This window comes from Stegostoma tigrinum, chromosome 38 (assembly GCF_030684315.1).
Source record: "Stegostoma tigrinum isolate sSteTig4 chromosome 38, sSteTig4.hap1, whole genome shotgun sequence".
Lineage (NCBI taxonomy): Eukaryota > Metazoa > Chordata > Chondrichthyes > Orectolobiformes > Stegostomatidae > Stegostoma > Stegostoma tigrinum.
The window spans coordinates 1,443,594-1,460,329 of NC_081391.1; the positions used below are offsets into that span (position 1 = coordinate 1,443,594).

At 44.5% G+C, this 16,736-nt stretch overlaps 1 protein-coding gene across 5 annotated transcripts in view; it reads left to right on the forward strand.

Annotated features, from left to right (window-relative positions):
- Nucleotides 1-16,736, forward strand: part of LOC125447239 (protein FAM227A-like) — a 78,688-nt gene that overhangs the window by 15,068 nt on the left and 46,884 nt on the right. For all 5 annotated transcript variants that reach the window (XM_059640529.1, XM_059640531.1, XM_059640528.1 and 2 more), the window contains exons 4-9: nucleotides 1,282-1,336; nucleotides 2,535-2,599; nucleotides 3,206-3,349; nucleotides 4,361-4,459; nucleotides 9,423-9,527; nucleotides 14,419-14,548. In XM_059640529.1, the coding sequence (XP_059496512.1) occupies nucleotides 1,282-1,336; nucleotides 2,535-2,599; nucleotides 3,206-3,349; nucleotides 4,361-4,459; nucleotides 9,423-9,527; nucleotides 14,419-14,548 (598 nt within the window). The remainder of the gene's footprint in view (nucleotides 1-1,281; nucleotides 1,337-2,534; nucleotides 2,600-3,205; nucleotides 3,350-4,360; nucleotides 4,460-9,422; nucleotides 9,528-14,418; nucleotides 14,549-16,736) is intronic.

The following is a 16,736-nucleotide window of genomic DNA, read 5'->3' on the forward strand; positions in this document are numbered from 1 at the left end:
TCTTTCATTTATGTGTCCTATCAAATATCACTGGTTACCACAACATGGAGGAAAAATATCCTGAAAACTGTTCCTGTAAGTGTTCTGTTTCTTGAACCTCCTTTGACAGAGTAAATGCTGAAGGGATGATCCCCCTCATGGAAGAGCCTAGGACCAGGGAGCATAGTCTCAGAAAGAAGGAGCACCAATCTAGGACTGATATGCAGAGGAATTTCTTCTCTCAAAAGGTCATGGCTTTTGGAATTCCATGGCACAGTGAGCTGTGGGGAAGTCCTTATGTACATTTAGGGCTGACATAAATTCTTGATCTGTAAGGGAATCAAAGATTATAGGGAAAATTCAAAACAACTGGAGTGTTCGCTCAGCTATGGTCCTTTTGAATGGTGGAGCAGGCTTGAAAAGCTAAATGGTCTACTCCTGTTCTTATTTCTCATAGTCTTAAATACAGTGGTTACAAGAACAGGTCAGAAGCCAGGAATTTTATACCAAATAACTTACCACCTGACTCCTAGAAGCCCATCCACCATCTAGAAGGCACCAGTGCCCACTTGCCAGGATGAGTTCAACTCCAACAATATTCAGGAAACTCAACACCATCCAGGACTAGATGACAAAGTGTGTAGCTGGATGAACAGGTGCACCTAAGATGCTGCTTGGCCTGCTGTGTTCATCCAGCTACACACATTGTTATCTTGGATTCTCCAGCATCTGCAGTTCCCATTATCTCTGACCATCCAGGACAAAGCAGTCTGCTTGATTGACACCACATCCACCATCATTTGCTCCTTCCACCACCAGTGCTGTGTAGCAGCATGGAGTAGTATCCACAAGATCAGACTGCAGAAATTTACTAAAGATACTTAGCACTTATCAAACCCATGGCCACCACTATCTTGAAGGATAAGGGCAGCAGATATATGAAAACATCAGCATGTGCAATTTTCCCTCCAAGTCACTCACCATCCTGAATCGGAAATATATTGCTACTCCTTCACTGTCTCTAGGTCAAAATCTTGGAATTCCCTCCCTAACAGCATTGTGGGTCAACCTACAGTATATGGACTGCAGTGGTTCAAGAATGCAGTTCTCTATTACTTTCTCAAGGGCAATTAGGGATAAGCAATAAATACTGACCCAGACAATGACACCTACATCCTATGAAAGAATTTTGAAAAAATCACATAGCATGATCAATGCTGGAAACAGCAGTGACCAACCACAAGCAGTGTGTCTCTGTCTGAATTCACTGTTGACAATTATATCAACTTTGATTCTCCACAGCTTGTTGAGACTCGAAATAAAGAATGTGTGCTACCGGCCTGCATCCAATCAGAGAGTAAGAATATCTAATATTATACTATGTCTTAAGTTAAAGGAGTCAGAGGGATTACCTAGTAGAACCTGATAGTGGAATATCATTAGAGTGACTATAACTCATTAACATGCCTCTGATACTGGTACACCAGGTTATTACTGTGTCACTGACACCAGTGCAGACTGTCATAACAATGTCAGTGATACTTGTACAGGCTATTGTTACTGTGTCACTCATACTGAGACTGACTATTAACAAAGTGTCATTGATACTGTGAGACTGTTGTTACGGTGTCATTAATACCTGTACAGACAGTTATTACAATCTCACTGATACCAGTACAAACTGTTATTACTGTGTTACTGAAACCTGTTCAGATGTCGTTACCATGTCAGTGATGGCTGTAGAGACTTTTGTTACAGTGCAGGTACCTATAAAGACTCTTGTTACCATGTCATTAATATCTGTACGGACTCTTGTTACTGTGTCACTGATACCGGTGCAGACTGCCATTTCTGTGTCACTCATTCCGGAACAGACTGTAATTACTTCATGACTAATACAGGGGCTAGTTATTGATACTGTGTCACTGATACCTGTACAGATTGTTGTGACTGGGTCATTGATGCGTGTATTAACTATAATCACTGTGTCACTGATGCTAGTACAGCCTCTTGTTACCATGTCACTAATCCCTTATAGACTGTTGTTGCCATGTTGCTGATAGCTGTGCAGTTCTTGTTACTGTGTCACTGGTATGGGTACAGTTTGTAATTACTGTACCAGTACAGATTGTCATTACTATGTCACTGATACAGGGGCTAACTTTTGATACTGTGTCGCTAATATCTGTAGAGACTGTTGCTACACCACTGATACCTGTACAGACTATAATGACCATGTGGCTGATGCCTGTACTGACTGTTGTTACGTCACGGATACAACTAGGTGCTATTGTTGCAGTGTCACTGATGCTCGTGTTTAAAACAGCTTAATTTTCCTATCCTACAAACATCCTGCATGTGGAAAAATATCTTGACTATTGTTACTCTGTCTGCTCATAACCTGGTGTACCAATATCAGAGGAATGTTAATGAGTTATAGTCGTTCTCATGATATTCCACTATCAAGTTCTGCTGACATCTTGCTCAAACACTGAGAATTTAGGACAATATGCACATTGTCTTTCACTTATTCCAAGTGTTCATTGATTTTCCAGAATTGAGACCACAGTATGGTTCAAAATTTCCTGAGATACCTTTGGAGAAACGCCCAAAGAGCAAGGTTTGTGCTCTTTCACTTGTTTTCCTTACAGTGCATCAAAGGGAACATTTCATTTCTGTCAATGAGGGATTGTCAGTGTTTCTCACAAATCCCCCATCAACCTCCCACCCAGACCCTGAAGAACCATTCCACCCCTATACTGGCTGACCTTCTCCATGCCACTGACCGAACATTACCACAACAGTCACTGACTGGTCCACGTGACCGTGAGCAACCATTCCCCCTGAAATTGACTGGCCATCCCCCCCAACACTGACAAACCGTTTCCTGTGGACATTGACTGATCATTCCCCCAATGCTGACTGACCATACCCCTGATACTGAAAGACTGTGCGCTCCACTTCTGGAGTCTGTAGTTACTGGGACGGAACTGACCTGAGTGCTTTTTGAGAGAATGTTGTTTAAAAAGAGAAAGATTAACTTGATGGGCTGGGTGTGGGGTCCGTTAAGCTTTGTAAAGATGGATGTCTTGGTCACCATGCACCCTTCACTTGTGACTTCTTTCTCACTGGAGACAATTCATACAGAATGTGCAGAACAGTCTCTGTCCTATGCTTTTTTTCAGTCTGATCTGTTTTTGTATCTCTCACATGGATTGCTGTGCAGCATTCTGATGTCCAGCCGAAGTTGGTGGAGCTTCAGCAATATCCAGGGTTCTGCATGGAGAAACCGACTCCACTGCCCAACGACACAGACCTGGAGCAGATCTGGGCGAATGTGCAACAGGCTCGCACACATTGCTTGAAACAGGTCAGTGAATGAGAGAGCTGCTGCTTACACAACACAGAACATCCCAGGCAACTTTCATAATCTGGCCCTCAACCAAATCATGCTTTTACCTATCTTGGTCGGGTTTGAGTTTATTAAGTCAGAAAGTTGATTGGAAATAGCGAGGTTTAAGGAGACGGTTAATCAGCCACGATCATATCAAATAGCACAGTAGGCTCAAGGGGCTGAATTGCCTATGCCTACTGCTAATTCTTAAGTTTTAACTTTGATGGAGAAGGAGGTAGGATGAACTACTGGGGAGAGGGGGTGCTGACAAGAGAGAGAGAGGGAACTGTTGGGGGAAAAGAGGGGGAATTGTCAGTGAGACAGACATTCAGGGATTGTTAGAGAAAGGGTGAGCCATTGGGGCAAGAGAGGGAAGGGGAACTGTGAGGGACTGTTGGGGAGAGTGGGGAAACTATCAGGAGAGACTGAGTGTGAGCTTTCTTGGTGGAGCGTGAGTATGAGCTTTCTTGGTGGAAAGTGAGCGTGAGCTGCCTGGGGGAGAGTGAGCATGAACTTTCTTGGTGGAAAGTGAGCGTGAGCTGCCTGGGGGAGAGTGAGCGTGAGCTGCCTGTGGGAGAGAAAGTGTGAGCTGCCTGTGGGAGAGAAAGTGTGAGCTGCCTGGGGAAGAGTGAGTGTGAGCTGCCTGGGGGAGACTGAGTGTAAGCAGTCTGGGAGAGACTGAGTGTGAGCTGCCTGGAGGACAGAATGTGAGCTTTTGGGGCTAGGCTGGTGTGTGTGCATGGGTGAGAGATAAAGACTGAGGGGGCCTGGGCTGGGATGGTTTGTGGTGTAGGTTTGAGAGCAAGACAGTGATGGGGTGGGGTTTGGAATGCATTCTCCTGCCCATTTAATGTCACAGCCTTGGTTTCAAGTAAGATTGCTCCTTTTCTACATTACAGCTCTTTTCATTCATTCAATAAACGTTTGTTCTCTTCCTCTCTGGCTAAATGTAACAGACTAATGGTGCTTAGTTTCTCTTGATTGCAGTCTGGTTACTTGACTGTGTTCCAGCAGTTACTCCACTCCACTCTGGTGCAGAACCTCCTTCTGGATACCTTTTGGTGGATGTTTCTGCTCCTCTACCAGGTGAGGGTTTTGTTAACAGGAATAGATGATTACAATGTCAGCTTGTGAACTATTTACAGCTTTCAAAGACTATTTGTATTTGTAGGTGTGTACCTTCCCTGGTGGCTGGGTGGATATGTACAGCAATCACAATGTGAGCCTGTGGGCAACAGACCAACAGTCAGGCCTCTGAGCAATACTGTCATGGAGAGACACAGCATGGAATTGGACCCTTCAGCCCAACCAGTTCATGCTGAACATTTTCCAAATGTAACTAGTCCCCTGCCTGCTGTTAGCCCATATCTCTCCAAACTTTTCCTATTCATGTACTTATTTAAATATGTTTAAACACCGTAACTGTGCCTACATCGACCACTTCCTCAGGAAGTTTGTTCCACACATGAACTATTCTCTGTAAAAAAAAAATTGCCCCACATGTCTTTTTTCAATTTCTCTCCTCTCACCTTAAAAATGTGCCCCCTCATCTTGAAATTCCCCCATCCTAGGGGGAAAAAAAAACCTACCATTAATCCTATCTATACCCTTATGATTTTATAAACTCTATAAGGTCACCTGTCAACCTCCTGTGCTTCAGTGAACAAAGTCCCAGCTTAATTGCCTGCCAATCACAGGAGCAGGAACAGGCCATTAGTCCCCTCAAGCCTGCTGCTGCATTCAATACCTTCTACCTCAGCTTCATTTTCCCACATTCCCCATTTCTCATCACTGGTCAAAATCTATGGATCTTGGTGTGGAACGTAGACAATGACTGAGTCTCCACAGCTCTTGGAAAGAGAGAATCCAAAGATTCACCACCCTGTGAATGAAGACCTTCCTCCTTGTCTCAGTTTTAAAGATCAGGAGGGAAATGAGTGAATCTGTTGTATTTTTATGAGAATTCAGCAGATTCATGGTCAATTGTATCAAAACAAAATTTTGTTTTAAAACTTGAATTCCACTTCTTAAACTACAGTGAGATTTGAACTCCCATTAACTGGAGTCTTTCATGGTAGAATCCTTTTTGCTCAAGTGTGTGCACGCTATCGAAGTTGTCTCCTGTGAGTCGTGTTGTTGAAAGGTCCTGGGTGGTATGGCTGGCCACAGAACTGACAGCTCATGTTAACATTATTGGTGCTCAGGGGGAAGCTTCTGCAGCAGTGGAATCTCTGGGCATGTTGGACATTGCAAATTTGACATAGATGATCCTTGAACTGTGACCCAGATTTCAGTGTCTCCCTCATGTGGACTGCTCATCTGCAGTATTCTGCCATACAGAAGTTTGTAAGGGTGTTTTCCCCCCAGTAAATGACAACCTTGATATTTTTGTCCGGAGGCAGTTCCCCATAGATCCCAGATCCCTCTTGAGGATTGTGTACTCACCCATGTGGGCGACATACTCAGCTGTCAAGTCAAATTTTTTGAAGGGGTCCCTCCATGCTGTTGAGCCCAGTACAATGGAGGACCTCATAGTTTGTGGTTTCATTCTGCCATCAGACTCTCATGATGGATTGTGGGTGTCTTTAGTGGAAGTGTTTCAGATGTGGTCCTGCAGCAGACCCAGGATTGTGTGTCAAACAGCAGAATAGAAAGGACTTTGGCCTGGTAGGAGTTTGTTCATAGCCTTCAGCTTGATGTCCTGCTGCTTTCAGACATAGTCGTAGTATCAGCCACAGGCAGAACTTGCTTCCTCACTCTGTGTGTAGATATCTTCACCAATATCCTTAGGGGAGGTGGTAGGCATAGTGGTAATGTCACTGAACTAATATCTCAGAAGCCTAGACAAAGAAAATGGGAGATATGGGTTTGAATCCCACCATAGCAGAAGGTGAATGTAAATTAATTAAAAATCAGGAATTAAAAAGTAGCGTAATGCTTATTATTTTAATGGTCTTAAAAACCCATCTGATTCATTAGTGAAATCTCCATTTTTACCTAATCAGGTGTACAGGTGATTCTAAACCCATAGTAATGTGGTTTGAAAAAAGGGGAGGCAATGGCCCAGTGGTATTATCGCTGGACTGTTAATTCAGAGATCCAGATAGCATTCTGGGGACCTGGGTTAGAATCCATGGAAATAGTGGAAGTTGAATTCAATGAAGTATCTGGAAATAAAAATCTAATGATGACCATTGTCGATTGTCGGAAAGAATCCATGTGGTTCACTAATGTCCATTAGGGAAGCAAACTTCTATTCTTACCTGACATGGCCTATATGTGACTCCAGACCCACAGCAATGTGGTTGACTCTTAACTGCCCTCTGGGCAATTAAGGATGGACTATAAATGCTGCCTGGTCAGTGATGACCCTGTGAATGAATAAATGAATAAAGAATTAGGGATGGACAATGAATGTTGAAGAAGCCTGCAATGCCCACATCTTGTCTATTCTTCAGCTTTGAAAATGGTGTCATCTATGGTTTTAAAATGTGAGGCTGGATGAACACAGCAGGCCAAGCAGCATCTCAGGAGCACAAAAGCTGACGTTTCGGGCCTAGACCCTTCATCAGAGAGGGGGATGGGGAGAGGGAACTGGAATAAATAGGGAGAGAGGGGGAGGCGGACCGAAGATGGAGAGTAAAGAAGATAGGTGGAGAGAGTATAGGTGGGGAGGTAGGGAGGGGATAGGTCAGTCCAGGGAAGACGGACAGGTCAAGGAGGTGGGATGAGGTTAGTAGGTAGATGGGGGTGTGGCTTGGTGTGGGAGGAAGGGATGGGTGAGAGGAAGAACCGGTTAGGGAGGCAGAGACAGGTTGGACTGGTTTTGGGATGCAGTGGGTGGGGGGGAAGAGCTGGGCTGGTTGTGTGGTGCAGTGGGGGGAGGGGACGAACTGGGCTGGTTTAGGGATGCAGTAGGGGAAGGGGAGATTTTGAAACTGGTGAAGTCCACATTGATACCATATGGCTGCAGGGTTCCCAGGCGGAATATGAGTTGCTGTTCCTGCAACCTTCGGGTGGCATCATTGTGGCAGTGCAGGAGGCCCATGATGGACATGTCATCTAGAGAATGGGAGGGGGAGTGGAAATGGTTTGCGACTGGGAGGTGCAGTTGTTTGTTGCGAACTGAGCGGAGGTGTTCTGCAAAGCGGTCCCCAAGCCTCCGCTTGGTTTCCCCAATGTAGAGGAAGCCGCACTGGGTACAGTGGATGCAGTATACCACATTGGCAGATGTGCAGGTGAACCTCTGCTTAATGTGGAATGTGGTTTACTGCATCCACTGTACCCAGTGCGGCTTCCTCTACATTGGGGAAACCAAGCGGAGGCTTGGGGACCGCTTTGCAGAACACCTCCGCTCAGTTCGCAACAAACAACTGCACCTCCCAGTCGCAAACCATTTCCACTCCCCCTCCCATTCTCTAGATGACATGTCCATCATGGGCCTCCTGCACTGCCACAATGATGCCACCCGAAGGTTGCAGGAACAGCAACTCATATTCCGCCTGGGAACCCTGCAGCCATATTGTATCAATGTGGACTTCACCAGTTTCAAAATCTCCCCTTCCCCTACTGCATCCCTAAACCAGCCCAGTTCGTCCCCTCCCCCCACTGCACCACACAACCATCCCAGCTCTTCCCCCCCACCCACTGCATCCCAAAACCAGTCCAACCTGTCTCTACCTCCCTAACCGGTTCTTCCTCTCACCCATCCCTTCCTCCCACCCCAAGCCGCACCCCCATCTACCTACTAACCTCATCCCACCTCCTTGACCTGTCCGTCTTCCCTGGACTGACCTATCCCCTCCCTACCTCCCCACCTATACTCTCTCCACCTATCTTCTTCACTCTCCATCTTCGGTCCGCCTCCCCCTCTCTCCCTATTTATTCCAGTTCCCTCTCCCCATCCCCCCTCTCTGATGAAGGGTCTAGGCCCGAAACGTCAGCTTTTGTGCTCCTGAGATGCTGCTTGGCCTGCTGTGTTCATCCAGCCTCACATTTTATTATCTTGGAATTCTCCAGCATCTGCAGTTCCCATTATCTCTCATCTATGGTTTTGTCTGGTGTCTCATATACTGTGCCTGGTGCAGGCTGAAACATAACCTCAGTCTTCAAGATGCTGAGTTAAAGACCAATGGTTTTAGTAGAATGCGAGAATTTGTTTCCCACTGTGTAAACATCTTGTTGTAGGCACTGCAAACAGTTATCTGCACACAGAAACAGTTTCATTACTGCCTCTGTAAATCTGTTCAAGGCTTATGTTCTGAACAGATTGAAGTTTCCCCGAACAGAACTGACTGTTCGTGCCTGCAGCCGAACCTCTGATGTCTTTCTTCAGCTCTCCTGTAACTGAGAGATGTATTCAGTCGGTGGATCCTTTCTGCTTCTTGGTGCTGACTGTGTCGTCATCTTTGAGGCCCTGAAGAAAACTATTTGGATCACAATAACACCACTGTACTGATACTTTAGCCTTAGGGAAAAAGAGGCCAAATTGACTCCCACTCTCCTTAGGAATGGATTGGCAGCATCACCTGTATCGGATGGCAGCATTGCTACTGTACAAAGGTGCAGGAGAGGTGAGCACAGTGCTGTTCAACAACAGTGCAGCAGGAGGCTTGACTACATAGAGAATAGTGATCTCAAGTCAGTGTCTCTCATTGAGAAAAGTGAGTAACAGTTGGAGTGAACTGTGAACTGTCAAGTCTATCACTGACAAAAGTGGGTAATAGTCAGGGTCTGTCACTGAGAATATTGAGTAACAGTCAGGTTCTCTCACTGAGAAGAATGAGTAATATTAGGGGTCTCTCACTGAGAATAGTAAGTAACAGTCAGGGTTTCTCACTAAGAATAGTGAACAACAGGGTGTCTCACTGAGAATACTGAGGAACAGTCAGTTTCTCACTGAGAATAGTGAGTGACAGGGTATCTCACTGAGAATAGTGAGTGACACTCAGGGTCTGTCACTGAGAATAGCGAGTAACAGTCGGGGTATATGTGAACCAGGTTGTTAATGTTTATGGAAGTGCTATTCATCATGTGATTTTGTTTCCAGACTGATTACAGAGTGCAGTGTCAACTGTTTAATCGTATATCAAAAAATTATGTTCAGCTGATCATGGACTGTCAGAACTATTACTATGGAGATCGATTTCTTCAGGTTAGTGATTAGAACTAATTTGACATGCAGTTTCTTAATGGGTCAATGCATTGGGCATTTGCACAATAAGTGACTGATATCAATATCACCAGGCGTAACAGGTTCCTGCTGCCACCTCCTGTCTACAGTAGTCACAAACACTGTATCATGCACATAGTCTGCCATGGCTATCCACTTTGCACCTATCAAACACCCAGATTCATTTCTCCTTGGTTTCCTGAAATCATTTCTGATTCTTAATCAGTACATTAATTTTAAACAGTCTCCCTCCATCCTGACCATCCATCTCCTTTGTGTAAGGAACAGCTCCTAGATCTCCCATGGAATCATGCTGGGGAGTCACACCTTCCTGATCTGGCTGGAGCTAGACATGAAATTGATGGTTCGCATGCAGTCCTGACACACCCTGACTGTAACAGCTCATTGCACACACCAGTCCTAATTTAACTGTCTCGACATATCACACACGCCAATCCCAGTCTGACTGTCTTCACATATTGCACACACCAGTACTCATCTGACTGTTTAGATATTTTGCACGCACCAATCCCAGTCTGACTATGTAGATAAAGCGCACGCACCAATCCCAGTCTGACTGTGCAGACATATCGCATGCACCAATCCTAGTCTGACTGTGTAGACATTTCACACAGACCAATCCAAGTCTGACTGTGTAGACATATCGCATGCACCAATCTTAGTCTGACTGTGTAGACATATCGCATGCACCAATCTTAGTCTGACTATGTCTACATATCGCATGCACCAATCCCAGTCTGACTGTGCAGACATATCACACGCACCAATCCTAGTCTGACTGTGCAGACATATCGCATGCACCAATCCTAGTCTGACTGTGTAGACATTTCACACAGACCAATCCAAGTCTGACTGTGTAGACACAGCGCACACACCAATCCCAGTCTGACTGTGTAGACACAGCGCACACACCAATCCCAGTCTGACTATGTAGACATATTGCACGCACCAATCCCAGTCTGACTGTGTAGACATATTGCACGCACCAATCCCAGTCTGACTGTGTAGACATATTGCACGCACCAATCCCAGTCTGACTGTGTAGACATATTGCACGCACCAATCCCAGTCTGACTGTGCAGACATATCGCATGCACCAATCTTAGTCTGACTGTGTAGACATATCGCATGCACCAATCTTAGTCTGAATATGTCTACATATCGCATGCACCAATCCCAATCTGACTGTGCAGACATATCGCACGCACCAATCCTAGTCTGACCGTGTAGACAAAGCACATGCACCAATCCCAGTCTGACTGTGTAGACATTTCACAGACCAATCCAAGCCTGACTGTGTAGACACAGCGCACACACCAATCCAAGCCTGACTGTGTAGACACAGCGCACACACCAATCCCAGTCTGACTGTGTAGACATATCGTATACACCAATCCCAGTCTCACAGTGTAGACATATCGTATACACCAATCCCAGTCTCACAGTGTAGACATATCGCACAGACCAACCCCAGTCTAGATTTAATGGGAACTGCAGATGCTGGAAAATCCAAGATAACTAACTGTGGAGCTGGATGAACACAGCAGGCCAAGCAGCATCTTAAGAGCACAAAAGCTGACGTTTTGGGCCTAGACCCTTAGTGCTCATAAGATGCTGCTTGGCCTGCTGTGTTCATCCAGCTCCACACTTTGTTATCTTGGATTATCCAGCATCTGTAATTCCCATTATCTCACATACAATTTTAACCTCACTGCAAAGCCTCTTCCTGGGATGCCTAACCTGAAGAAGTTATCCTCCTCCCTCCAGACAAACCTCAGGGGAACCTATCCCCTCCCTACCTCACCACGACTTCTCACCTCTACAGGCTCCATCCCCACCCCTTTAACTTGTCTGTCTGTTCTCCACTCATCCTCTCCTCTATCCATCTTCGATCCACCTCCCGCTCTCTCCCTGTTTATTTCAGAACCCTCTTCCCCTCCCCCTTTTCTGATGAAGGGTCTAGGCCCGAAACATCAGCTTTTGTGCTCCTAAAATGCTGCTTGGCCTGCTGTGTTCATCCAGCTCCATACTTATTATCACCCATCCCAGTCTGACTGCTGAGGTCCACCTCACACATTGATCCCAGTGTAAAAGTGTAGATGCTTTGCACATAACAACCCCAGTCTGACTGTCCAGAACCATCACACACACTGATTGTAGCCTGACTGTCCAGAGACAGACAGACACACACCAGACCAACCGTACAAGGCCAATCCTAGTGCAGGCCTATACACTATAGTTTAAACATAAGGGTGCACCTGTGTAAAACAGAGATGAGGAAACAATCTTTCTGTGAAGATGAAGAATTTCTGGAATTCCCTTCCTCAAAAGGATGCAGAATCGTTACCCAGCAATCCTCTAAACTACCACAAGGAGGCCAGTTCCATGCAGCTGACGAAATCTTCAAGTAGCAAAGGCATAGGAGGTGGTTTCTGCACTGCCTACAAATGCTGTCTGGCCTTCATTACGGCCTTTAATGTGAAAATTTGTTGCCCATCTTCATTTGGCTGCCCAGGAGCTGATCAGATTCAAACTGTGTATTTTACCCAAGAGCTCATGTCCTGTGTCTGTTGGATGTGTTGTCCTGCAGTGCCCTCTAATGAGCACATACATGGGACCCTATCAGAGCAGGATGAAGCAACATGTGCCTGGACAAAGCTAAAATAGTAATCTAATCAAGTCCGAATGACCCTGACGTAGACAAAAGTACCTTCCAGAGTGTAAAAGAAACTAGTTCTCAGGAGAAGTAGAATAGGAACTGACCTCTTTGAAGCTCAGGAAAAGCTGCAACTTGAGCAGCTAAAGTCAGTTGTGGAAAACTGTAACAGCAACAGTGAAATTATTCAGTTTTGTCAGAGGACGTGTGATCAGAAAGGTTGAAGAATTGCTCAGGGCGCACGCTGTTAAATCCCTGGTATATGGTAAAGGTCTTATATGACCGCTTTGTGTCAACCTTAACTTCAATAAATGATATCTGGTCACAGCTGATGCATCACTCAGTGAAGACTGACATTTTAACTGTCAACGTGAAGGAACTCAAAAAAAAATCAACATGTAGCTCCTGACAACATTCTTCTGAGGATGCTGAAAGGAATGGGACTGTGATTGCTCAGTATTGTGACAGCTCACTGAGATCAGGGTTTCTACCAAGGAGGCTGTTGTGAGCCAATTTTGAAATCGATCAACATAAATCTCAAAAAAGCCTGGACATTAGCTATATTTCAGCTACAGGCAAATGGTTGAAAGGTATAATTACACATGCTTTTTCTGGCCACATAAAGAGAGGTGACTGTTACAACTAAGTTGGGACAAGTGTGCCAATAATCAAACCCCATGGTTTCACAACTGTGTAGCTACCCAATTAGATCACCAAAGTGATCAATTGAGTACTAGTCAGAACAAAGGCAAGTCGTTTTAGATTTTATCATTAATAGGAAAATAACTATTTACTCTAAATAAACATATTTAACAAATACAAAGAGGAAAAAGTCACTAACACACTACAATGTGACTTAAACTGTACCACTTTATCACGCACACATTCATTCACAAAATGACAAAAGACAGATGTTTGACACAGCTATAATGGCTGGAGAAAATATAGACTGAGTAAAAGATTTCTATAGATCAAAAGTCTACATTACAAAGTGAAGAGGTATTTCTCTCAATTCCTTAGATTTTAGCAATGATATGTGATGTTGTAAACAGAACAATGGTCATTCTTTGATAACAAAATGTGAGGCTGGATGAACACAGCAGGCCAAGCAGCATCTCAGGAGCACAAAAGCTGACGTTTTGGGCCTAGACCCTTCAGAGAGGGGGATGGGGTGAGGGCTGTGGAATAAATAGGGATTCCCTATTTCTTCCAGAGCCCTCACCCCAACCCCCTCTCTGATGAAGGGTCTAGGCCCGAAACGTCAGCTTTTGTGCTCCTGAGATGCTGCTTGGCCTGCTGTGTTCATCCAGCCTCACGTTTTGTTATCTTGGAATTCTCCAGCGTCTGCAGTTCCCATTATCAATGGTCATTCTTTGATTTGATACCTGATTGAGTGGACTGAGTTCATTTCTCATATTAGAATTTCTTCTTTAATGTCTCTAGTTTTTTTTGTCTTGTCACTCAGACAAAAGAAGGGAGAGCAAGATGTTTGGTGTTTGTTGGTTCTTAATGTTTCTGGTTGCACTACCTTCATAGTACTGTAACAAACTTGATCTGGATCAATCCAAGGACTGTTGTCATGCCGTTTTTCCTTAATTCAAAAGAATCCTGATACCTGATACCTCAACAGTATTACAACCTCACTGCTCCAAAGCACATAGCCTTGTACAGCTGAAATGTACTGCATAATTTCACTAGATTTTCAATTTTCACATTTCAACTAGTATTTTAGATAAATAGCTAAAAAATCCAATAGGATAAATATGTGGTTCCTCGCAGATAAGAAATCAAACAGGGCCCTACTCTTCTTTTGAAACCCCTCAGTGCAAGGATCTTTCCAATGGTTAGAGCTGTCCAGTATCATGAACAAATAGTCAAAGGATTGTCCTGTTGTTCCAAGTCATCAAACAGTTATGTGCCGTCCCTGGAACTGAATTAATTTGAAGGTTTTATCCACAGTCTATCTGAGAACTGCTTAACTTGCTCTGTGTGTGAACTGTTCATCCACTGTGTTTAAAACTGGCTGCTGAGAGAGAATGCAGGCCTAAATCTGGACCTGTCATTGTCTCACCCTTCTCTTTGTTAAACACATCCTGGTGGCCTTGTTGCCTGAGGCAAATGTCCGGTGGCTGAAGTGGTTTCTAAGTACTTAATGTTCTTGCTGTTATTTCTCATTTTTCATTTCATTGCCCTCAGGAACTGCCCAGCATTCTCAGTCAGGCTGTGTACGTCAGCTTCTGCTGCAGCTTTCCCCAATCTTGGATGCAGTTTCACAACAATGATTTCAGATCACAACTATGCAACATCGTGTACCAATGGTTTGGAGGTAAAGAATATTACATATTGTGTGGGTGTGCACTGGGTGCTGTGTATGAGCCAATCTCGAGTCTGGAGAATTAAGATGGACAGAGGATGAGGGAGTATATGTGGAAAGTGGGTTGGAGGGGTCATGCATGTGACCAGGTAAAGAGACCAGGACCCAGTAGTCACATAGAGGTTTCACCCATTGTAGTTGTGTCTTTTTGTGCCAGATAGTACAGGTGGTTATTGTTTAATGCTCCCATTCTCAGTTCTTTCTCCTCAAATGGACTATTTCTTATCTTTTGTTCACTTTGTGGAGTTGGCGTGAAGGTAGGCTGGATGGGAAGTGGCATTTCAAGATAATTAAGGTCTATAGTTTGGTAAAGTTGTGGTGCTTTTCCTTATTCATCCTAACACTTCACGTAACTTCCTAAAGTTGTATCCTGTCGTGAACAGAATTCCCAAAAGACCCTTGGCTCACAAATCATTTCTCTCTCGCTCTGTTGCACAAACATTTCCAGTTATGAGATATGACACTCAATAGAGGGATGAGCATGCTCCTGTGTGCTATCCCAGATCAACATTCAATAGTAAAGGCATGTGGTTAGAGGGACAAAAACTAACATGTAACCTGCCATTGTTTTACAGCCAGCCATGATCCATTACCCAAGGGAGGGGACGAGAGGTGTAATGCAGATGATCCATTGCCCAGAGAAACGAGAGGGTGTTGAGGGGCTAGACTGATCTATTACCAAGAGGGAGTGGATGTGGGTGGTGGGATTGATCAACGGAGCAGTACTGATCCAACAACTCGAAGGAACCGGGTTACAGGCATAGTCCAGGGAGATGGGTTAGATTCATCACTCAGAAATTCTCCCCTGAATAATCAATACTACTACCAGTGGATAATTAAACACTTCTGAATAGTGTTTATATGAAAATGTAACTTATAGATTATTTTCTTAATAATCTAAAAGAACTTGAGGCATTGCAGGACAAATCAGCTATGTGGAATGCCCATCCTGTGCCAGTTGGGGAGTTGTGGATGCTTCATACAGTCCAGATGAGGGACGTGTTTCAAGCTACAAAAACCTGAGTCTGGGTTTTTGAACTTGAGCAGCAGCTAGAGTCACTGTGGTGCACTTGCAGAGCTGAGAACTTCACAGAAATCGGGTTTAACAAATTAGTCATAGATTAAGACTGCATGGAGGAAATATGCGACCAAGTGGGGAGCATTCAGTCAATCTCCTGACTCATGTCTTGAAGATATTGGACCAGAATCCGGAGAGTCTGGCAGTGAGTTATTTACCACAGACCTCCCAGCCTCTGACCTGATCATGTAACTATAACATTTATATGGCTGGTCCATTTCAATTCCTAGTTAATGGTAACTTCCAGGATGTTGACAGTGGGGAATTTAGAATTCATATTGCCATTGAACTTCAAGGGGAGATGGTTAGATTCTGTACATTTGGAGATGGTCATTGCATAGCACTTGTGTTTCTTAAACGTTACCTGCCACTTGTCAACCCAACCCTGCATATTGCCAGATCTTGCTGATATGGAGAAAGACTTTCATTATCTGAAGGGTCATGAATGATGCTGAACATTGTGTAATCATCTACAAATATCTCCACTTCTGATCTAATATGGAAACAAGATAATTGATGAAGTAGCTGAAGGTACACTGAAGAACTCCTGCAGAGATGCCCTGGAGCTGAAATGATTAACATCCAACAACCACAGTCACCTTCCTTTAGGCTAAAAATGACTCCAACCAGTGAAGGGCCTTCCCTCAATTCCCATTGTCTCCTGTATTGCTATGGCTCCTTAAAGCCATGTTCAGTCAAATGCTTCCGTGAGTTCAAAGCAGTCACCCTCACCACACTCCTGGAGTTAAGCTCTTTTTTCCTTGTTTGAGCCAACGCTGTAATGAGACCAGGAGCCCAATGACCCTAGCGGAACTGAAACTTAAGTGTCAGCGAGCAGGTTATTTGTTTGCAAATTCTGGTGGATTGTACTTCCATTATTTTATTGATGACAGAGAGTAGACTGATAGAGTAGAGCAGTAACTGGCTGGAACATAGAACATAAAGCAGTACAGACCCTTTGGCCCACGATGTTGTGCCGAACTTTTACCCGAATCCTAAGGTCTATCTAACCTCCAACGCTATCTTATACTATAACATCCGCTTAAATGCCCCTGATAAGGC